General features: G+C 35.4%; 2 protein-coding genes across 4 annotated transcripts in view; one reads left to right on the top strand and one right to left on the bottom strand.

Annotated features, from left to right (window-relative positions):
- Position 1: 1 nt before the first annotated feature.
- On the bottom strand, positions 2-21,188 carry LOC128557807 (NADH dehydrogenase [ubiquinone] flavoprotein 2, mitochondrial-like). The gene is made up of 9 exons (XM_053546166.1): positions 21,073-21,188; positions 15,416-15,475; positions 14,453-14,515; positions 12,514-12,601; positions 11,692-11,791; positions 9,107-9,210; positions 2,588-2,697; positions 1,548-1,624; positions 2-255 (listed from the first exon to the last, which is right to left on the bottom strand). Exons 1-9 carry the CDS (start codon positions 21,106-21,108, stop codon positions 153-155), a joined length of 741 nt encoding a protein of 246 aa, XP_053402141.1. The 5' UTR covers positions 21,109-21,188; the 3' UTR covers positions 2-152.
- Positions 21,189-22,605: 1,417 nt separating this feature from the next.
- The window catches only part of LOC128557808 (uncharacterized), a 31,158-nt gene continuing 28,393 nt past the window's right edge, over positions 22,606-25,370 (top strand). For 2 of the 3 annotated variants that reach the window (XM_053546167.1, XM_053546168.1), the window contains exons 1-2: positions 22,606-23,149; positions 24,195-24,319. In XM_053546167.1, coding sequence (XP_053402142.1) covers positions 22,930-23,149; positions 24,195-24,319 — 345 coding nt within the window. In that variant the 5' untranslated portion in view covers positions 22,606-22,929. The remainder of the gene's footprint in view (positions 23,150-24,194; positions 24,320-25,370) is intronic. The other variant, XM_053546169.1, reaches the window with a different exon arrangement.

Here is a 25,370-nt window from a genome sequence, read left to right on the forward strand (position 1 = left end):
CTTTTATTGTCCAACATTTTATTTACAAAACAACTTCACACTCCTCTGTTAACACTGGTAAAAGTCACTTAATATTTCTTGCACTTGCAGTTTTCTATCAGATTTTATACAGTTTTAATTTTCTTAAAGTTTCTATATACACTGTCTCATTTTCATAAATCTGATCTGATCCCAAAGCCTGGGCCTCTTGGAGGGGAATTTAGAGATGTCAGACCTCCCTTTGGTTCACATGAAAATCTGTTACCCTGTCCACTCCTGCAAACAGACAAAGTTTAACAATACATTTTCTCATCAACATAAAACACATTAAGAAAACAGCTTTTTTTGTTTTGTCTAATTCGATATATCAGTAGGTCAATAATATTGGAAGTTAAGTTAGCATAACTAATGTTCCTAGATTATTTACTAGTATTAACATGTTCTCTGCAATTCACCAACCACTTCCACCATCATGGATCAGAGTTGAATTTGTTGGGTTTATCGTCGCACGCACACAATTATAGGTCATATGGCGACTTTCCAGCTTTGATGGTGGAGGAAGACCCCAGATGCCCCTCCGTGCATTATTTCATCACGAGCGGGCACCTGGGTAGAACCACCGACCTTCCGTAAGCCAGCTGTATGGCTTCCTAACATGAAGAATTCAACGCCCCGAGCAAGGCTCGAACCCACATCGATGAGGGGCAAGTGATTTGAAGTCAGCGACCTTAACCACACAGCCACTGAGGCCACGGATCAGAGTTGAAGGATAATGACCTTGAACACCAGTGGCCATTCCCGACCTCAGTTTTTCTCCACCTCACCTATTCACAATTTCAGCCATTCCCTAACTCAGCTATTTAGCACCTCAGTCATCCCAAACCTCTGCCATACACAACCTCAGCCATTTCTCATTTCAGCAATGCCCTTACTTTCTATTCACCACATCGGCCATTCCCCCTCAACCTCTGCCATTCCCCACCTCAGCCATTCCAGACCTCTGTCAAACCCAACCTCAGCCATTTGCAACCTAAGCCATTCTCCACCTCTGATATTCCCCATCTCAGCCCTTCTAAAACATCTGCCATTCTCCACCTCAACTATTCCCCACCTCTGCCCGTCTCCACCTCAGCCATTACCAAATTTCCCCTAATACATTCACCACATAGCTATTTTCCATGCAACTTCTACAAATTACAATACAGCTATTTTCTTATAGAAAATTTACATAAAATATATAATTCTTCTGTAACTTTCGCACTGAATCTGTCCAAAACATGACCATTGAACATTATAGTCTTCAGTCAGTCAATATGGAGAAGATACACATGTGAATCAGTGTTCTGAAAATATGCTTTGCCAAGGCTTTGAATCTATGATCTCGATCTCGATGAAAATGTATTGTACATCACTTACTGAATTAGTTTAATTACCTTACTTAAAGATACAAAAGATATTTAACTTCATTTTGGTTCTATTCGTTTACTTGCAGTGTTGTTACCAGAGAAATTGTAAATAAGCACATTTCTACTGTCATTTCTACTGTATTATACAAAGTTTCTACTTACTGTGGACCAGATGTCGGCCATTTATCCTGTTTTAAATCACTTAATATTCTTTTTGTATCCTCCACAGTCAAATCCTCCTGTAAAATATGTTAAACATTTTGCACTATAAACTACTTACATGATGATCTTTAACAGCAACCTAAGTTCAGACGTACTACTATGTACAAAATTACCCTCAGTTAGTTTCAGGGAGAATTACTTGAATGAAACTAATCTTTTTCTTTAACAGATATTTCAAATGAACAAACTTTCTGACATTCCTTTCAGGTAAAAAAACTTAGCATGTTCTATATCTTTCAAAAAGCACTGTAGTATTTTTAAATCACTTTTCACATGGATACTTTTAAATTTTATTTCTCTATGTAATGTAAACATTTTTTTAATTATATGTTACTTTTAATGTTAACAAAACTGCACAGAACAGAAACCTGTAACCCATGCCATTATCTGGAATAACTGGACGCCTGCACAATATGACTAGCATTGAGCTGTATAAAATATAAACAGCTACGTGTTATCAGCACTCCTAAATCTAAATAAATACTCGGGCTAAGTCAATAGTGCCAATAAAGGTTTAGTTGAGCAAATAACCTGTAAAGGCATCACATTGCATTTAGTAATAATATTGTTTACAAAAGGATATTTAAAGTCATTTCATTCAGCCTCTGAACTGAGGATCTTGAACATTTTATTAGGACTTACATTTACTCTTGTTTGTTTTGGGTTAAATGCCAATAACAGTATTTCAGTTATGTAATGGCGGGCAGTTAACCTTACCAGTGTTGTTGGATTCTGTACCAGTACAAACATAGATTCTCCGCAAGTAACTGCCAACTTCCCCACATGAATCAGAGGTGGCGGACGAATGTCTTTTATCACAGAGAACGTATGGCCCGCTCGGGGATCAAACTCATGACCCTGTGATCTGTAGATCTGCCCTCTCCCTATTGAGCTAATCAGATGGTTATTACTCTTTTAGATTGCATTTTTTTCTAAAACTGACAGAAGGATTAACACATTTAAATGTATGCAGTACTTACGTAATATTTGTCATTGACCTGCATCATAGGTCCATTAACACATGCACCTAGACATTCCACCTCTACCAGCGTAAATTTACCATCCTTAGTTGTCTCCCCTACTTTAATACCTAGAAATATAAATTTGTGCATGTACATTAAAGGGGAAGGAAAACCTAGCAATCAGCTGATTTTATTTTATATGTCCAGGCATTGATAACAAGAAAGATATTTGTTAAAATCTGGTCTACTTTGAAAACGATATTGCAGGTTGAAATTTAAGACAAGAGGCAAATGGGCCTAAGTTGCTAACCTGAAGAAAACCGTAACAATCTGACTTTGCCTCTAACTAGGTTTGGTGAAAATCCTTTAAGCTGTTTATTGAAACAAGTTATTTAAAGTGTTTTCTATACTTTGCTGTCACACGCAAAAAATGCATACCCATCTGCAGAAATAACTCAAAGGTATTTCTATTCTAACTCTAGTGGCCACTAAGTTTGCTAAAGATCCATCAAGCAGTTCACGAGAAGAAGTACTATGAAGATATTTCTATTTTGAGCTCTAGTGGCCTCTTAAAGGGGCAAAGTGCCCCCAATCGAACAAATATGGTAAAACCCATATAATGATGCTCCTGTAAAGGTTTGCGAAGACCCACCAATCAGTTCATGAGAAGAAATCATTTAAAGGCTTTCCTATTTTTAACTATAGCTACCCCTAAAAGGGGCCAAGCGCCCTCCCTATCGAACAAATTTTGGAGAGGACTGTATAATGATGCTACAAACTATGTTTGATGAAGATCCATCCTGCAGTTCATGAGAAAAGTCATTTAAAAGTATTTCTAATTTTAGCTCTAGGGGCCCCTAAAAGGGGCCATTTCCCCCATCTGTTTAAAATTGGAATAGGACCTTATAATCATGCTACAGACCAAGTTTGATGAAGATTCATCTAGCAGTTCATGAGAAGATGTCTTTTAAGGTATTTCTAATTCTGGGAGAGGACCTTATACTGATGCTACAGACTAAGTTTGCTAGAGATCCATCAAGCAGTTCATGAGAAAAAGTGTTTTTAATATTTTCCTATTTTTAGCTCTAGTGACCACAAAAAGGAGCAGAATGCCCGTATTTGAAAAAAAAAAAAAACAGTTTAGGAGAGGACCTTATAATCATGCTACAGACCAAGTCTGGGGAAGATCCATCTAGTGGTTCATGAGAAAAAGTTGTTTAAATGTATTTCTAATTTTGAACAAATTCAAGAGACCTTATAATGCTGCTACAGAGCAAGTTAGATGATCTAACAAGCATTTCATGAGAAGAAGTCATTTATAGGAATTTCTATTTTTAGCTTTAGTGACCCCAAAAAGGGGCCATGTGCCCCCACTTGAACAAACTTGTGAGAGGACCTTATAATCATACTACAGACCAAGTTTGATGAAGTTTCATCTAGCAGTTCATGAAAGAGGACACTGAAAGGTATTTCTAATTTTAGCTCTAGCAGCCCCTAAAAGGGACCAAGTGTCCCCATTTGAACAAATTTGGGACAGGACATTATAATGATGCTACAGAGCAAGTTCGATGATCTATCAAGCGTTTCATGAGAAGAAATCTTTCTTTTTTAGCTCTAGTGGCCCCAAAAATGGGCCATGTACCCCCGTTTGAACAAACTTGGGAGAGTACCTTATAATCATGCTACAGACCAAGTCTGATGAAGTTTCATCTAGCATTTCATGAGAATTCATTTAAACATATTCCTAATTTTAGTTCTAGTGGCCCCTAAAAAGGGCCAAGTCCCATAATCTCAATAAACTTGGGAGAGGACCTTATAAAATGCTAAAGACCAAGTTTGATGAAGTTCATGAGAAGAAGTTCTTTAAAGGTTTTTCTATTTTTACCTCTTGCAGGCCCTAAAACGGGCCAAGATAAACCATTTGAATAAACTTGATAGAGGTTGATGCAAGGATGCTACTGACTAAGTTTAGTGTAATTCTGATCAGTAGTTTCAGAGGAGAAGATGTTTAAGTAAAAACGTTGATGCAGGACAAAGGATGACGGACACCCGACTATCCATCTATACCAATAGCTCACCCTGAACAAAGTTCAGGTGAGCTAAAAATGGCTAACCATGGAGGCAGCCAGTCTAGTTATTTATGACATCTTTAACACACTGCTGAATTATTTATTTAGCAAATACTCTCTTAAATATACAGGTTAATTTATTATAATTTCTTGAAATTAGAATGTAAAGCATAATTTCCTCTTAGTTGGGAAATGTAGACCTATTTCTCTACAAAATTAAGAATTCAGTTCTGACAAATATTAAATAATAAGGTGATTCTTCTGCCATTTTCTAATGTTGCCAAGGAACAAAATGGCTGCTATTTTGAACAACTCATTTTTATGCTGATTTTGAAAATTCACTCACCATTTCAAGTAAAACAAAAAAATATCTGGCAGACATAATTAACATTAGAATATTGTTGCCTTTCACATTAAGATGCTTCTTAAGTGGTAACATCAATGGAATATATACAGTAAGTTTGCAATCTATCATTCCATGCCAGGTCTGTACACCTACCTCCTCACTGACTATATAATAATCAAGACCTTAGAGACCTTAGTCTGATTTATCATTTGATATAACACAGTTCATATGCCTAAGAATTTTAGTATCCTCACATCTAAATTGTAATTTGCACTATATCAGACAATATACCACAAAGCCCTGATATGAACAAGAGGACCATGATGGTCCTGAATCGCTCACCTATCCCCACATGACCCTGTGTTGAACTGAGTACGACGTCTTTATTTCTATTATTTGACATAGTGACCTAGTTTTTTGAGCACATGTGACCTAGATATCAAGATAAAAAATTCTGACCAATTTTCATGAAGATCCATTGAAAAATATGACCTCTAGAGAGGTCACAAGGTTTTTCTATTATTTGACCTAATGACCTAGTTTTTGAAGGCACGTGACCCACTTCTGAATCTGACCTAGATATCATCAAGGTGAACATTCTGACTTATTTTCATGAAGATCCATTGAGAAATATGGCCTCTAGAGAGGTCACAAGGTTTTTCTATTTTTAGACTTACTGACCTAGTTTTTGACCGCACGTGACCCAGTTTCGAACTTGGCCTAGATATCATCAAGAGGAACATTCTGATCAATTTTCATGAAGATCCATTGAGAAATATGGCCTCTAGAGACGTCACAAGGTTTTTCTATTTTTCGACCTACTGACCTAGTTTTTGACCGCACATAACCCAGTTTCAAACCTAACCTAGATATCATCAAGGTGAACATTCTCACCAATTTTCATGAAGATCCATTGAGAAATATGGCCTCTAGAGAGGTCACAAGGTTTTTCTATTTTTAGACCTACTGACCTAGTTTTTGACTGCACGTGACCCAGTTTTGAACTTGATCTAGATATCATCAAGGTGAACATTCTGACCAATTTTCATGAAGACCCATTGAGAAATATGGCCTCTAAAGAGATCACAAGGTTTTTCTATTTTTAGACCTACTGACCTAGTTTTTGACCCCACATGACCCAGTTTCGAACTTGACCTAGATATCATCAAGGTGAACATTCTGACTAATTTTCATGAAGATCCATTGAGAAATATGGCCTCTAGAGAGGTCACAAGGTTTTGCTATTTTTAGACCTACTCACCTAGTTTTTGACCGCACGTGACCCAGTTTCAAACTTGACCTAGATATCATCAAGGTGAACATTCTGACTAATTTTCATGAAGATCCATTGAGAAATATGGCCTCTAGAGAGGTCACAAGGTTTTTCTATTTTTAGACCTACTCACCTAGTTTTTGACCCCACGTGACCCAGTTTCGAACTTGACCTAGATATCATCAAGGTGAACATTCTGACTAATTTTCATGAAGAGCTCATGAAAAATACGGCCTCTAGAGAGGTCACAAGGTTTTTCTATTTTTAGACCTACTGACCTAGTTTTTGACCGCACGTGACCCAGTTTCGAACTTGACCTAGATATCATCAAGATGAACATTCTGACCAACTTTCATAAAGATCCCATGAAAAATATGACCTCTAGAGTGGTCACAAGCAAAAGTTTACGCACGCACGAACGCACGCACGGATGACGGACGCCACGCGATCACAAAATCTCACCTTGTCACTTTGTGACAGGTGAGCTAAAAAAAAGTGAAATCAATTATCTTCTCAAGGGACTGCTTTTTCATGGATTTCATGGTTGAGTAATTCCAAAAATATTAACCTTTAGCCTGTGGCAGCAAATGATTCTGCCTTTAAGACCAGTGCAGACCAAACTCGTCCAAGCAGGCTGATCATGGTCTGTTCTGTTCGCTTTTTAGTCAGTAAATTTTCAGTGAACACCCTTTCTAATAGCAAATGTAAATCCAAAATCTGTTCTAGCAGGCAAAATTTTATGCTCACTAAATTATGATTTCACAGAATATAGATCTATATTCATTACATGGTCTAACATGACACTGCAAAATCTGTCATCATAATGATCTGTCAATGGTTTATCTCAGAAAATATAATGCTTGATTTCGTTCTTTGTTTAGAACAGTTCTAGCCATCTTAAATAAACATATGAATTGTACTGCTAATACCCAAATACAGACTGTTTATTACAATGTGAGAGAAGCATTTCTTCAAACTTTCAAAAAAAAAAACAACTGAACCTCGATAGAGAATTTTATTGTTCATGTGAGAAAACTAGCTACTGATTGTTGGTGTAATATTTAAAGCGGAAAATTCAGTATTGCCACCTGGACGGGCCACCGTGGCCGAATGGTTAAGGTCGCTGACTTCAAATCACTTGAGATTCTTTTAGAATTAGGTCCAAACATCCTGGAAGAATAACATTGAAATCAGAATTGTGTTAAAATATTTTGGTTAAGGGCAGTTGTCACAATGTGGGTAGGTAGGGGGAGGTGAAACAATAGTTGATATCTAGATGAGGTACACAAATGATATCAACATAAACTGAATTATCTTTCTTGAAAATTTTGACTAACAGATTATTGGGGAGCAGTAGTCTGGCGACTTAAGGTGTTGGCAGCTCTATTTGGTTTTGATCCCCACTGAGGTCTCAACCATGTCATTTCATATAACACCAGAACAGGTTTTTCCAAGAAATTTGCTTGAGAGTGATTCAAATAATCTTTAAGCTTTCATCACAATCAAGAAAAAATAATTAGTATAAAATGAGATTACTGAGTTGGGAGATGGACAAATGGAGAAAATAAAACAACGTGTACCTTCTTCGCACTGTCTTTACCTATTCAACAAATTTCATGAAAAAATCTTTCATACTCTTTAAGTTATCATAGAATCTATTTTTTTTTATGCCCCCGAAGGGAGGCATATAGTTTTTGAACCGTCTGTCTGTCAGTCTGTCCGCAATTTTCGTGTCCGGTCCATATCTTTGTCACCGATGGATGGATTTTCAAATAACTTGGCATGAATGTGTACCACAGTAAGACGATGTGTCGCGCGCAAGACCCAGGTCTGTAGCTCAAAGGTCAAGGTCACACTTGGACGTTAAAGGTCATTTTTCATGATAGTGCATTCGTGTCCGGTCCATATCTTTGTCATCCATAGATGGATTTTCAAATAACTTGGCATGAATGTGTACCGCAGTAAGACGACGTGTCGCGCGCAAGACCCAGGTCCGTAGCTCAAAGGTCAAGGTCACACTTAGACGTTAAAGGTCATTTTTCATGATAGTTCATTCGTGTCCAGTCCATATCTTTGTCATCCATGGATGGATTTTCAAATAACTTGGCATGAATGTGTACCACAGTAAGATGACGTGTCGCGCGCAAGACCCAGGTCTGTAACTCAAAGGTCAAGGTCACACTTAGACGTTAAAGGTCATATTTCATGATAGTGCATTCACAGGCGTGTCCGGTCCATATCTTTGTCATTCATGCATGAATTTTAAAATTACTGGGCATGAATGTGTACCACAGTAAGACGAAGTGTCGCGCGCAAGACCCAGGTCCGTAGGTCAAAGGTCCTAAACTCTAACATCGGCCATAACTATTCATTCAAAGTGCCATCGGGGGCATGTGTCATCCTATGGAGACAGCTCTTGTTTTGTCATAGGTTTATCTTGCTGTAAATATTTCTTGCCACAGCAACAAAATAAAAGGTTGTGCATATTCTCTGTACCAAGTTTCATTGGGATGGGGGCACTGTAAGTCCAATCCAGTGAAACATAGGTTGGGGACTAATAGAGGCATTAAGAGCTTTGTGTTTAGTCTTTATTCTAGTAACAATTTTAACCATGAATTTTAACAATATCATAAAATACTCCAGAATCATTTCATCTTGTTGACATGAATTTTGTGTTTTTTCACCAAAGCAGCTATTCTGTGGACATATGAATTTGAAGATTTTGAGCTTTCAATGTAAAAATTTTTTTACTTGACCACTTGTAATGACCCAATCATGAAATCCATGAAAATCAGTCCCCTATGAATAATAATGATTTTACTGCACAATGTAGATCATTAAACATTTACCTAATTCTTCCCTGACACAGTCCATTATAACATCGGAGCCGACACCATTCAGCATACAAGGTGTTGTTGTACACATCTGTACCAAGTATTTTCCGACTGGTTCTCTGCAGAAAGAAATTCCATTATGGAAACAGAAACTGAGATTTAAATGGAACCTTGCCCAGAAACAACCAGTCAGATGTTCTAAAGTTTTGAAATTTGAGACTGGTGTCCAACTCAGTTTTAAAACCTTGGAACCTGCTTGCAAAGAACAACAAGAGCACCGCCTTGCTGGTGCAGATGCTCATCTGATTTTTTTGTCTCTGTATAATAGAAATATTGTCCTACCCATGATTTTCTAAGTGCAAAAAGGGCCATAATCCTTGCAAAAAGCAATGCAGAGTTACAGTACTTGAGCAGAGTCAGCTTTTAATGGCAAATAACTGGCCTGAGTTTTAATAAAATAGCTTTGACCAGTAAGGAGAAAAGTTGACCTAAACGCAAAACTTAACCAAGAAATCTGATTTTCTAAGTCCAAAAGGGGCCATAATTCTTGCAAAAGGCAGGATGGAGTTATGTTTCTTGCTGTACAGAGTCAACATATGATGGTGAACAAGTGTTGCAAGTTTCAAAGCAATAGCTTTGACAGTTTAGGAGAAAAGTTTACCTAAACATAAAACTTAACCAAGAAATCTGATATTTTTTTAAGTCCAAACGGGGCCATAATTCTTGAAAAAAGCAGGATGGAGTTATGTTTCTTGCTGTTCAGGGTCAGCTATTGATGGTGAACAAGTGTTGCAAGTTTCAAAACAATAGCTTTGATAGTTTAGGAGTAAAGATGACCTAAACATAAAACTTAACCAGGCAACGCCAACGCCAATGCCGATCAAGTGATGACAATAACTCATCATTTTTTTCAAAAAAATCAGATGAGTTAATAAACTAGTTAGTAGTTTGCAACAACCTTAAGATTTCCTTATGCTCAGATGACAATTTAAAACCTTTGCTCAATTTAATAAGCACCAATATAATACAGTGTAAACCAAAGTTTCACAATGACTGTTATAAACAAGAGGACCATGATGGTCCTGAAATGCTCACCTGTCCCCACATGACCCAGTTTTGAACCGAGTATGACGTCGTTTTTTCTATTACTTGACATAGTGACCTAGTTTTTGAGCTCATGTGACCCAGTTTTGAACTTGATCTAGATATCACCAAGATAAACATTCTGACCAATTTTCATGAAGATCCATTGAAAAATATGGCCTCTGGAGAGGTCACAAGATTTTTCTATTATTTGACCTAATGACCTAGTTTTTAAAGGCATGTGACCCAGTTCTGAACTTGACCTAGATATCATCAAGGTGAACATTCTCACCAATTTTCATGAAGATCACATGAAAAATATGGCCTCTAGAGAGGTCACAAGGTTTTTCTATTTTTAGACCTACTGACCTAGTTTTTGACCGCACATAACCCAGTTTAAAATTTGACCTAGATATCATCAAGATGAACATTCAGACCAACTTTCATACAGATCCCATGAAAAATATGGCCTCTAGAGAGGTCACAAGGTTTTGCTATTTTTAGACCTACTGACCTAGTTTTGGACCGCACATGACCCAGTTTCGAACTTGAACTAGATATCATCAAGGAGAACATTCTGACCAATTTTCATGAAGATCCATTGAGAAATATGGCCTCTAGAGAGGTCACAAGGTTTTTCTATTTTTAGACCTACTGACCTAGTTTTTGACCGCACATGATCCAGTTTCAAACTTGACCTAGATATCATCAAGGTGAACATTCTGACTAATTTTCATGAAGATCTCATGAAAAATATGGCCTCGAGAGAGGTCACAAGGTTTTTCTATTTTTAGACCTACTGACCTAGTTTTTGACCAAACATAACCAAGTTTCGAACTTGACCTAGATATCATCAAAGTGAACATTCTGACCAACTTTAATAAAGATGCCATGAAAAATGTGACCTCTAGAGTGGTCACAAGCAAAAGTTTATGCACGCACGCACGCCGTGCGATCATAAAAACTCACCTTGTCACTTTGTGACAGGTGAGCTAAAAAATCATGCAAAGCCATACTTCAGACATGTGTAGGCAACTGGGCAGAACACCACTGACCTATCACAGACCAGCTGGACAATTGTCTCATAGAAAAGAATTGTACAACTGAGCTGAGGTACAACATGTAACATTAAGTTTAGCTTCCTTACCCATTAGCATAAGGCCCAACAAATACATGAGAATCTAAATAGCTGTGAACAGCAATTTTTACCTTCTTTATTGGCTCTCATTATTTTGTTTAAGTACATTTCATACTTCAACTCAGATAATACATGACATTGTGTCTGAAATCATTAGTCCTCCACCTCTGATTCATGTGGGGAAGTTGGCAGTTACTTGCCGAGAACAGGTTTGTACTGGTACAGAATCCAGGAACACTGGTTAGGTTAACTGCCCGCCATTACATGACTGAAATACTGTTGAAAAACGGCGTTAAACCCAAAACAAACAAACAAAACAGATACTACTACTATCTTATTACCTATATTAACTTTTTTTTTTTCAAGGTTTAAACCATACCTGTTAAACATAGTGTAAAATGTGGCTACTTCATAAACTCTCATTCTTGGCATCTTCAACAGGTCTGCTACTGCATGCATCACAGAAAGTGGTACCCAACCTGATATATAGACAATGATGTATATAGTATTAGTGTTACTGTTTAAAAATGGTTTTATTTCAGAGCTAATGTGAAATGAACAACAGTATATGACCAGCAATTCCATGAATTGAGTTAGCTGCTCATTAGCTGATCATGTTTTGTTGTTCATTTCGCATCAACTCTGAAAATAAAGTTATTTCATTTCTTATACAGTTGAACATGATTTGCTCGCAATCTGAATCAACTGGACAACCGCAATTTGTTTGAGTAATTAACAATTCCAGCCATAGAAAACTATACATTATAATGTTTTCCTGGGACCTGACAATGAGTTCAAGCAAAGGCCTTTTACAAATTATCCGAGTTCTAGCGAACAATGTTTAACTGTATTGACATTATAAATATATTTACCATTTTGATAACAACTGTTTTCATTAATTGTACAAATTTTGTTGTATTTAACAATGAACACTTCTTCCCGGTCATTCCGTTCACTAGATAGAAGAACTTTAGTGTCATCAAAGGAATGTTCTCCCTGATTACGTGTGCATCATCCAAATAGTGTCAAGTTTTCAGTGAGCTGCATTATTTTAACTTTTATGCCTTTTCTTTGAATTCATCAAAACTGCCATAATTGACAATGGAATGAAAAGGAAGAATGTAAATATTTAATTTTTAGGGCATTACATTTTACAATTTAAGTCAAATCTGAATAAAAATAAATCCAGAGAAAATATTACCATGTTGCCGCTGAGCAAGATCAAGTAACGGAATACATGCTGCTGCCTCGTGACCTTCAGGGTAGTTCTTTATAATTAATTCTGCTTTCTGTGTGGAATGAAAACAAAAGAACATTACTGCATTCATTGTAACACCCATATAGTTCAAATACAGATGAAATTCAGAATCTAAAACTACAAGGGACAAAGCATTTTACTTTGAGATAACCAGAATTTGACTGTTTTTCACTAAATATGTTGCCACAGACTCATATACACATAAGTAAGCATGACATGTACATTTAATAAACATACATTTTTAGAGTAATAAAAATACGCCACTGTATATAATTATTGCTTAAATCACATGTTTTCAGGAAAAAGGTATTTTGGCCGTATTTAGAACAAATGTAAATGGTTTTGGAGACAAGCACAATAGTTAGCAACAAACAAGAGCTGTCTGATGACAGCGCGCTCAACTATTCGAAGAATTGATCGAAGAATGGGGTCAAAATATTTCCACGGATATTCAGACAAAAGAAATAATAGATTAGACAAACAATGTTCCTGTATTACTTCGATTTCGATAAGTCTTGCACTAAATGGCAATATATGAGCCAATTTCAAAGTCCAAAAAGGGCCATAATTCAGTCAAAATAGTTACGTACTCTTGCCTACAGATGGAAATCATAATGATAAACAAGTGTTCGAAGTTTAAAAGCCATATGTCAAACAGTTTTGACAAAACATAGACTTGTATGAAAACAGAACCAATTTCAAAGTCCAAAAAGGAATATAATTCAGCCAAAATAGATGACAGAGTTACGTTCTCTTTCCTACAGATAGAGACTATTATACTAAACAAGTGATAAAAGTTTCAAAGCCATATGTCAAACACTTTACAAAAAATATGAACTGGTACGAAAAACTTAACCAAGATTTCTAAGTCAAAAGGGGCCATAATTCAGCCAAAATCCTTGATGGAGTTATGTACTCTTGCCTATAACTGGACATGGTGATGGTAAACAGGTGTTGAAAGTTTCAAAGCTTTATCTCAAAAGACTTTGTCAAAATATGAACTGGTACGAAATATTAACCCAGATTTCTAAGTCAAAAAGGGCCATAATTCAGCCAAAATCCTTGATGGAGTTATGTGCTCTTGCCTATAACTGGACATGGTGATGGTAAACAAGTGTTGAAAGTTTCAAAGCTTTATCTCAAAAGACTTTGTCTAAATATGAACTGGTACGAAAAACTTAACCAAGATTTCTAAGTCAAAAGGGGCCATAATTCAGCCAAAATCCCTGATGGAGTAATGTACTCTTGCCTATAACTGGCCATGGTGATGGTAAACAAGTGTTGAAAGTTTCAAAGCTTTATCTTTAAAGACTTCGTCAAAATATGAACTGGTACGAAAAACTTAACCATGATTTCTAAGTCAAAAGGGGCCATAATTCAGCCAAAATCCTTGATGGAGTTATGTGCTCTTGCCTATAACTGGCCATGATGATGGTAAACAAGTGTTGAAAGTTTCAAAGCTTTATCTCAAGAGACTTTGTCAAAATGTGGACTGGTACGAAAAACTTAACCAAGGTGTGACGCGGACGCCTACGCCGTGGTGAGTAGGATAGCTCTACTTATTCTTCGAATAGTCGAGCTAAAAATGTTGTCATAGATCCATTTTTTTTCATAATTCACGGTCATACTCCGGTTGTGTTCAACCACTGTTCTAATATTAAAAACTCCAGTGTTAAAAATATCTTTTAATTCTGATATATGTCCAATATTTTTTTTATCATAAATAACTTGCATGTAGTTTCGTATCAGGATAGCTCTCAATGAAAGGAAAGAGGTTACTCCATTTAAATAGGGTTTTGCAGTTTTTAGGCCTTTTGGGGGGCAAATAATAACCTTCTTTTCCATTGTTTCAAATATACTTTACTAAAGCAACTTGGCATACCTTTATATTTTCTGGTGAGAACTCAAATGGTGTATCAGGATTGTTATCAGCAGTGTGTCTATGCTGAAAGTACAAAATATAAAGAAATGTTACATTTTATTACTTCCCTTACTTTTCACAAATTTATCAAAATTAAGCTGAACATACCGAAGTACAAAAGCAAAAGATCTTCCACAGATTTTGAGTGGTGGGTTATTGTATGTACATGTAATAAATGAAAGTTTTGATATATACAGTTATTTTCTGGTGATGATCCTACAGTTCCATTTCCAATATGGCTATACATGTAACTGACTGAAAATTAAATATGGATCAATATAATAAAGGCACTGACCTTCAGATCGTGTGACAACAAAGAGAAAATATTTAGGTACATTTGTATCAGAAAATTCATGCTTAAAACCACTTTGAAACTTAATTACTGACAAGACTATATATTATGGTAACACACGAGAATTAGTTGAAAGTGATTGTAACCCTTTACATGAGGTGAGTGAGTGAGTGAGTTGGGTTTTACGGCGAATCGACACAAAACGGTCATATATCGCCGATTACATGAGGTAAACTGCCTAATCATAAATACCTATATTTAACAATTGTTAAGTACGTATTCCTCTGTGGTGTAATGGTCAAAACCGTGGGAAAGTTGTTTTTTTTTGCCACAGCAGCCTGTGTTCAATTCCCGACTTGGGCATCTTTTTTTCTCTTGATTTGGCATATTTAAGATAGTTTAGAAACAAATTCTTATGTTCAAAGTACTACCAAACAGTTCCATCTTACTTAAGTTTAAGATTAGATACTGTGAAAACATTAATAATATTCATGGGGACTTATTTATTTTTCATAGATTCTCTGGTAGCATCAATCCATAAAATTAAATCCAAACCAATATAGAAATCTTTTATTCATCTTATCTTTAAGTAAATTCATTGGTTTTTCAGTAAGATGTCAAGTGATACTTACAACAAAGAGGTTATCACTGCAGAGAGGTGCTGCTGTATGGAGCTTTCTAACCTGCTGACACTGTAACATATAAAAAAAGCTTTGTTAATTGCTTTGAAAGTCCATATGTAGTAGGAAAGTATAGATCGTTACGACAGTTGTGGTATTATTTTTTTTATTAGGTCATGCTGGTTTACAACTCTTGGTTAGTATTCTTATCAGCAAGAAGAGTGTGTCAACTGTGCTTCTAATTATGGCATAACAGGGCACTAGACAACTTATGGAGACAGGTACCCATACCCTCAGGAAGGGGAATTTTTCGTCCTTTAAAGACATAAAGGGGAGGTTTTTAGCCAAATATAATTATGTTAGTACTTTTCACACTTATTAATACAGTTTTCAATCATTTCTAACTACTGTAACTATATTGCAGCAGTAACCTGTCTTAGAGGCACCATAATATAACTTGAAAATGAGTTCTTATCTAGTTGTGTCAAACAACCTATTATCAGGGGAATTTTCTTCTGAGGAAGGGGAAAACTAGAACTGTCACAGAAGTGACAAATACCCCCACCAAAGTAATTTTAGTTTGGATCTTGCAGTTTTTAAACACAAGAAATCTACCGAAAATGCTCCCATTTCATAGTGCATTGTGCATAAATTATTCGTTTTCTTCATATTACCCCACACACAACAGTAGACAAATATTTTCACGACACTGATTCAAGAAGTCATAGGGCCGATATCTGATGCTGGTTTACCTTTTACCATTAATAAAAATCTTTTCATAATTTTCTGGGTTTGAAATGTGATTGAATTCATAATCAAATTTATATAACTAATATTTGATTTCAACATGTGGGAATTCCCATTTTACGACATCTGAAAACACTACATAAACATGTTGAGCTGAAATAGGGGATCCCCCTGCAAAATACACGTCGTCAGTTTTTGGTTGCCTCTACTCATTCTTTTGCCAAACAATTGACAGTTTAAGTCATTCGAATGCAAAGCTTACATGTTGACTGTGTTTTTTTTTTTTACTTTTGAACAGTATTAGTTTAAAATAACAGTGTTTTGAGTACCCAGTAAGTACTATAAATAACTTAGTCAGCAGACTGTAATATATTGTTGGCAAAAGCCACATAATGTTCAGTGACCTTTTATCATAGAATTCATATTCATGAATAAATATTCGTATTCGTCACCCTGTATTCGTGATACGTATCATATTCCCCCCTTAGTGTATTCGTTACAGCCCTAATCTCTAGTAAGTTTGATGTGATAGAGTCAGTCAAGTTATCACGCTGTCCAGAAACGTCCTATTATTTTGACTAGACTGCTAGGTACCGGTCACACAATGACAAATTCAAATGCAAAATGTAATGGAAATTCCCGATATCTGAATACGAGGTCAAGTCAAATATAGCGTCAAAACATTTCCGCGTCAAAATGATGTCCATGGCAATATGTTCAACTGATTAAAAGCATGATAAATACTTGAAAACCAACTAGTTTTGATACAATGATTGGAGCACTTGCACTTTAGCTGTCCCTATAATAATAGTAGTTTAATAATGTCTTAAATATTAAAAGTTAAAAGGAGTAACTTTATACTGAGATGAATATGTTTGGGGGCTACATCCCCGCACCCCCGCTTTACCCCACACACTAGTCCAAATAATTGTACTCGAGAGTTGAATATCGTTAATATTTTTTGACTTGTCGATATCCGCCTCCGAGTACAAACCAGACAAGAGCTGTCTGATGACAGCGCGCTCGACTATTCAAAGAATTGATTGCAGAATGGGGTCAAAATATTTCCACGGATATTCAGACAAAAGAAATAAATAGATTAGACAAACAATGTTCCTGTATTACTTTGATTTCAATAAGTCTTGCACTAAATGGCAATATTTGAGCCAATTCAAAGTCCAAAAAGGGCCATAATTCAGTCAAAATAGTTATGTACTCTTGCCTACAGATGGAAATCATAATGATAAACAAGTCTTCAAAGTTTAAAAGCCATATGTCAAATAGTTTTGACAAAACATGGACTTGTATGAAAACAGAACCAATTTCAAAATCCGAAAAGGACCATAATTCAGCCAAAATATATGACAGAGTTATGTTCTCTTTCCTACAGATAGAGACTATTATACTAAACAAGTGATAAAAGTTTCAAAGCCATATGTCAAACACTTTACAAAAAATATGAACTGGTACGAAAAACTTAACCAAGAAAGTTTCAAAGCTTTATCTCAAAAGACTTTGTCTAAATATGAACTGGTACGAAAAACTTAACCAAGATTTCTAAGTCAAAATGGGCCATAATTCAGCCAAAATCCTTGATGGAGTTATGTACTCTTGCCTATAACTGGACATGGTGATGGTAAACAGGTGTTGAAAGTTTCAAAGCTTTATCTCAAAAGACTTTGTCAAAATATGAACTGGTACGAAATATTAACCAGATTTCTAAGTCAAAAAGGGCCATAATTCAGCCAAAATCCTTGATGGAGTTATGTGCTCTTGCCTATAACTGGACATGGTGATGGTAAACAAGTAATGAAAGTTTCAAAGCTTTATCTCTAGAGATTTGTCAAAATATGAACTGGTACGAAAAACTTAACCATGATTTCTAAGTCAAAAGGGGCCATAATTCAGCCAAAATCCTTGATGGAGTTATGTACTCTTGTCTATAACTGGACATGGTGATGGTTAACAGGTGTTGAAAGTTTCAAAGCTTTATCTCCAAAGACTGTCAAAATATGAACTGGTACGAAATATTAACCCAGATTTCTAAGTCAAAAAGGGCCATAATTCAGCCAAAATCCTTGATGGAGTTATGTGCTCTTGCCTATAACTGGACATGGTGATGGTAAACAAATATTGAAAGTTTCAAAGCTTTATCTGATAAGACTTTGTCAAAATATGAACTGGTACGAAAAACTTAACCATGATTTCTAAGTCAAAAGGGGCCATAATTCAGCCAAAATCCTTGATTGAGTTAAGTGCTCTTGCCTATAACTGGCCATGATGATGGTAAACAAGTGTTGAAAGTTTCAAAGCTTTATCTCAAAAGACTTTGTCAAAATGTGGACTGGTACGAAAAACTTAACCCAAGGTGTGACGCCAACGCCAACACCGATGCCGTGGTGAGTAGGATAGCTCTACTTATTCTTCGAATAGTCGAGCTAAAAAGGAAAAGAATGTGATAGCACTGTCCCCTTCTTTGCTTAAATAACACCCAACGGAATCCGTTGGGCGGGAATTTTGTTATAATAAAGCGACGGATCAAAAAAAAAGAAATACATACATAGAAAGCCTGTAATTTTTCCTTTCCAATGATGTATATATTATCTAGATTCCTTAAAAAACTTTCAAACTATGGCAGTTAAAACAAGAGCACCGCCTTGCGGGTGCTGACGCTCATCTGATTTTTTTTGTATAATAGAAATATTATCCTACCCATGATTTTCTAAGTCTAAAAAGGGCCATCATTCTTGCAAAAAGCAGGATAGAGTTATGTTTCTTGATGTACAGTGTCCACTTATGATTGTGAAAAACTGTTGCAAGTTTTAAAGCAATAGCTTTGATAGTTTATGAGAAAAGTTGCCTTAAACATAATACTCAACCAAGAAAATGATTTTCTAAGTCCAAAAGGGGCAATAATTATTGCAAAAAGCAGGATGGAGTTATGTTGCTTGCTGTACAGGGTCAGCTTATGATGGTGAACAAGTGTTGCAAATTTCAAAGCAATAGCTTTGATAGTTTAAGAGAAAAAGTTGACCTAAACATAAAACTTAACCAAGAAATCTGATATTTTTTAAGTCCAAAAGGGGCCATAAATCTTGCAAAAAGCAGGATGGAGTTATGTTTCTTGCTGTACAGGGTCAGCTTATGATGGTGAACAAGTGTTGCAAGTTTTAAAGCAATAGCTTTGATAGTTTAGGATAAAAGCTGACCTAAACATAAAACTTAACCAAGAAAACTGATTTTCTAAGTCCAAAAGGGGCAATAATTCTTGCAAAAAGCAAGATGGAGTTATGTTTCTTGATGTACAGGGTCTGCTTATGATGGTGAACAAGTATTCCAAGTTTCAAAGCAATAGCTTTGATAGTTTAGGAGAAAAGTTGACCTAAACATAAAACTTAACCAAGAAATCTGATATTTTCTAAGTACAAAAGGGGCCATAAATCTTGCAAAAAGCAAGATGGAGTTATGTTTCTTGCTATACAGGGTCAGCTTATGATGGTGAACAAGTCTTCCAAGTTTCAAAGCAATAGCTTTGATAGTTTAGGAGAAAAGCTGACCTAAACATAAAACTTAACCAGGCAACGCCGACGCAGACGCCGACGCAGACACCGACGCCGACAACCGCTCAAGTGATGAAAATAACTCATCATTTTTTTTCAAAAAATCAGATGAGCTAAAAATTCAGAGGTTTAAATCGCCTGTACTGGTACTGATGATAAACCCGAACAGAAAATGAAGTTTTTTACCTCTAACTTTTTTATTTCTGCAAATTGAATTCAATGGTCGGTATCAAAATAAAGCTTAATCTTTGCTGAAAACTTTATATAATTCAAATTTATATTTAGTAAGCAAACTCACACGAAGTGAGTGCCTGAAAGGGGTATGTAAAAAGGGGACTTTATGAATGTTGACTGATGATAAATTCGAACAATTTGTCATTTACAAAATTTTCTTGGTATTATTATACTGAAACTTTCCCCAAAAAGCTGCAACAGTCATTCCTGATCAAGTAATGAAAAGTTAACAAATGTCAGGCCTTCATGTTTCCACAGTGAGCATGCGCAAAAAAATACTCCCTTCCTCAGTAATTTTGGATAAATATTTTTTATACAAATTTATTTAAGTCATTTATTTATACAGAATATTTACCAATTTTGTTTTTGTTTACACCAGTTGGTGTTGTAAGTGGAGACTATTAGATGGTGTGTTCAATTTTATAAATAACCGATTGCAATCGAATATTTCCAAGGTGTTTGACTTTATCATCTGTCCGGGTTTATCATCAGTACCAGTATCTACATGTTGGAAAATGGTCGATACAGGTAAACACATTACTACACGAAGCGTTTTCATTGGTCACGCCTCCGACCGCCATTACATTGAAGACGATTGAAACGTTAGAGGTTTAAATTTTTTACAACAGAAATTCTTGATAAATATGTCCTGTTCTTATGTTTTTTATTTACTATTTATGATTTAAAACAACAGGTCAGCTGTTAGGGCTGAACAAATCGTGACTACTGATAAATCGTAATTTCAATTTACCACAGTTCTGATTGTTTCTGGTTGAGACCTCTAGGTAGACAACGTAAAATATCAAAATGTAGAATCGGTCTACCCGAGGTCTCATTATTTAGACTACCCCACACACCAACTTGCTGCGCATGCGCATTGTAAACTTGCGGGGACCGCTAAAGTGCATTCTACCCTTCAATAATTTCCTTTTTCTCTGGATCGATTTAAGCTGCATCAAAATAAATTCCATTAAAATTATACGTCCATTTCTTAATACCCCACCCACATAAAATTAAACAGGTCCAGACATTCTAACAAAAAAATGCCATGAAGATAAACAAAAGAAGCAAAAACGTGAAATGCACATGCTGAAATATTAACATATCTATATGAAAACGCTTTCTTACAGCAGCTGATAGAAAACGGCGACTAGTTGCTAGCATTTTTTAGTCCACAAGTTGTTTTGTAAGTCACCGGAAGTTACTGGTATCAAGTCAACTCGTCCCCCCGTCAACTCGTCCCCGATTTGGTCATTTCGTCCCCCAAAATTGGTCATTTCGTCCCCCTCATGATAAAATTTGGTCAACTCGTCCCCATTTTGGTCAACTCGTCCCCCTTTTGGTCAATTCGTTCCCCCTTTGGCAATTTTGTCCCCATAATATTTTAGGCATTTTTGTTTTATTTATGACATTTTTTACTTCGAAAACTTGTATTTAAAATTATCTTGAGTTTTGAAGGAGTTATATTGGAAATAGTTCACTTTAAATAATTAGGTTTGATACAATGATAAAAGAAATATACTGAAAATATATGACAATTAACTGAAATAATATAAAATAAAAATAAAGGAAATGCCCTTAATATGAAAAATACGATATAATAGAAAATCTAACTGTTTAAAAATCATAGTAAGCAAAAGAGAGATTAATAAATCCTTACCCCTGATCATTATAGAAGAAAGTTTTACTTAGAAATACAATAAAGAATAAATAAACAACGAATATCTGTCACTTATGTTTTACTTAAAATAACCAACATGCTTTATATCTATTTTTGTCATTAAAATATATTAAAAAAAATACTTCAAAAGTAGGGAGACAGTGGTTTCTAAAATAAAGTAGATCTTCGAATGAGCATATCCCTGCATACGAAAGGTGTTAAAGATTATTAATCACATTAAAAGGCGTTGATTGGGCTGATTGGAAGGTGTTAATGGTATTTAATTGCATGAGAAGGTGTTGATTGACCGAATGAAATGTGTCAAAATTGTCCCCTAGTAGAATTGCATGTGTTAATAGTTGAATGAAGTGAGGAAATTATTTTTATAAAAAAAATTTAATAGAAAGTTCAATCTTATTCAAGAGTTTGAAAATAAGCCGCATCAAATACGGACATTTACACAGTAATCATGTTGTCCAACATAGCAGACTTACGAAAAAAAAACCCACAAAAAAACCCCAAAAAATCCTCCTTGTTAAATAGATCATTTTTAAAACAAAAATTTCTTAAAACGAACGAAAACTTATGTATATTTTAGCATAAAACATACTTATTTGGCATTTTTCAAAGAAAAAAAAACAAACTGATTAATCATACTATGATTTTTTTTCTCAAAAATACGTTTTAAAAAGGGGGGCCGAAAAAGGGGGGACGAAATGACCAATTTGAAATCACCTAGGGGGACGAAATGACCAAAGCAGGGACGAGTTGACTGGGGGACGAGTTGACTAGGGGACGAGTTGACTGTAATTCAAGTTACTTACTATTTAAACGTCTGCAATGAAGTAAATTGTTGTGTTGTTTTTTTTTAAGTTGACTTCTATAAAATTAATTTTAAAATGTCTGCAAACCATGCTTTGATAATTCTTGTTTAATGTTAAACAAAATAATCTTCAGTTCGTTTTGATTTAATTTTACAAAAAACATCATTCGCTGCAAGACTATTCACTATGGCCACAATGTAAACAATATGGCGGAACCCATCAAATTAGTCAAACTTCTCAACAAAAACAACAAGTCTTTGTCCTTATACTAAGAAACGTGATTTTCCGTCATCAATTTGTTAGTTTTGTTGAATAAAAAGAACAATATGTGAGCAGTCGCTGCCAACGTCGATGTTTAGTTGCCTGTTAAATTTCTCGTTTGTTTTCAAAAAAAGTAAAAATAATAAATATGACAGAAGTTCTGTAACTAATGTGTTAAGAGTGTTGGAAGTTGTTGTAATTTAGAAAACAAGTAGGAAGACCTCCACAACAACGTTCAATATGGCTTCAAAAGTAGGAGCTAACCATGCAAAGAAAAGGGCGCAAACTACAAAGGACCGCGAAAAGCATGCATTCAGTATATTTGTAAAGCTGTTTACTGGAGAGAAATTTCCCTTGAAAAACATTTCAAATGAAATGAAGATACAGGACCTTAAGACATATATGGAGTTTGCAACTGGCGTTCCTGTTCATATGCAAAGAATAAGCTATTTAGATGATGGTAATTTCTTGTATTTTGTATTTGTGTCCCAGATCTATGTCTGTGTATATAATGTCTATGTTCTACTGCTTAGCAGTTGTTTATGATTATGACTAAAAGTCATACTGACTTATGTGTAGGCCGTAACACACATTTTGATCTCTATGAGCGAATTCAGTTAGCTCAATTATGGTTCAGCGGTGACGTCATAAATATATGACATAATGTTTGACGTCATAATGATGTGACATTATACAAAAGTTAAGCTCGTAACTCCTATCAACCTAATTTGATGATTCTGTTCATAAATAGTTTGCGAGCTGTTAGATTACTAATTTATAAATACTTCTCAAAATTCTGATAAAAAAGAAACAAATATCTATATGTTCCATTGGCTATGCAACACTTTTTAACCATGGGGGTAAATTGTAACAGCATATGACCCAAATAACGTATTACGCTGAAAATGTAGTACTGTAAAATGCGAATTATATGCGATGTTACAGTCGAAATAATAAATATGTTCCAACAATTGTATCAGTTAATAAAATATGAGCAGTCGTTCAGATGTGAATAATAAATCACTTGTGCTATGCACTTGTGATTTAATTATTATGCATCCTAACTCCTGCCCATATTTTATTAACTAATAAATTATAGGAACAGGTTTATTATTTCTTAATTCAAGGTAATAACTTTAAACTTGACATAGGTAGGTGGCATTGAGACACACATTAACCTTCCCCTCCCCTCCACCCCTTAAATAAAAGATATAAAAAAAAATCACTTTTAGATTCTTGTGCCTTAGTATTCCCTTAATTACTGGCACTGCACAACCCCCACACCAATAAACTGCAACAATACAACACCTCTCCAGCACTCTACCTCCAACACACGCACGCACGCACACACATTTTCTCTAAATTTTACTTCCTTCTCCTCTAATCTAGAACTTTTGGTGTATATTGCCTTGCTTTGGGGAGCTCATGTTTGACACTGTAATGATGAAGGAAGAGAATGCACTTTGACATTTTTTCCATACTAAATTACTTTTGATTGTTTACAGGTGAACTTTTAGATCAGACTGATATCCGGAGCAATGATATTGTTCCTGGTGCAACACTTCAGATGCATGTTTGGCCAATGTGGAAAGAACTCATTGAAGCGTGTGCAACAAATGATGTAGAGTGGGTATGTGTCTTTGCAAAGTTAGGACAGATATTGTTGCATAAAGCTGGGTTGAATACACAAAATTAATGCATTATGAGTTAACCCTAGGTCTTTTTTATTTTTATTTTTTTTACAAGTAAAATCAGTTTCACTTATTAGCATACCACTTATTAGCATATTCCATATATTTGCATTTATAAGTTAAGACACCAGTCCATCTATGTATGTACAGATGTACCAGAATAGCAGTCCATCTATGTATGTATAGATGTACCTGAATAGCAGTTTACTAACCTGACCTGACTATCAAGTTATTAGATACAAGAAATTTACGACTGAAGCAGTGCCAGACTTATAGCATTATCTAGTCTACTTGTTGGAAATTCAGTTAAGATTTGCTTTTAAATCTAATATGGTTATTATAACAGTAGCTCGATCTGGGATGCTGTATTTGGCTCAAGTGGATTTTTGCCATATCGGATCTCACGAGGCGCAAGGGCCAAGTGTGATCCGACCTTGCAAAATCTATGAGCGCAGAATACAAAATCCCAGATCTACTTACTGCTATAATGAAATACAAGCCAATTTTTTTACAGAATTTATATAGGTATATAATAAAATTAAAGATAAACCAAAGCTGAAGTTTAAGATGTATATAGGTACATGAACTTTTCTTTAAGATTCACCTTACGTGACAGCTGTCTTCAGTCAATAGTCAGTTTTCTGTTCAAATAAGCACCAAGGCAAGGAGGAATAAATCAGTGCCTCCAGATTAATGTTCAAATCCATATGAACAGGTCTGTCAGACAGTAAAGGAAGAACACACAGTTTACCTATCAAAGAGTTATTTTTGGTCATCAAGTACTGATTAGCACTCTATCATTATCATATGACTGATTGATATCATGGAAGTGAAATAAAGCCATAACATAAATTTGGATTTACACTAACGTAATAATGTTAGATGTTGAAAAGCTAAAAGTATAGAAGACATTGGTAGATGAAAGAATAAATTCTGATGTTTCAGTAAAAAAACTAACATATGATAAAAAGAATAAAAATTCATTTATGT

This window comes from Mercenaria mercenaria, chromosome 6 (genome assembly GCF_021730395.1).
Source record: "Mercenaria mercenaria strain notata chromosome 6, MADL_Memer_1, whole genome shotgun sequence".
Classification (NCBI taxonomy): domain Eukaryota; kingdom Metazoa; phylum Mollusca; class Bivalvia; order Venerida; family Veneridae; genus Mercenaria; species Mercenaria mercenaria.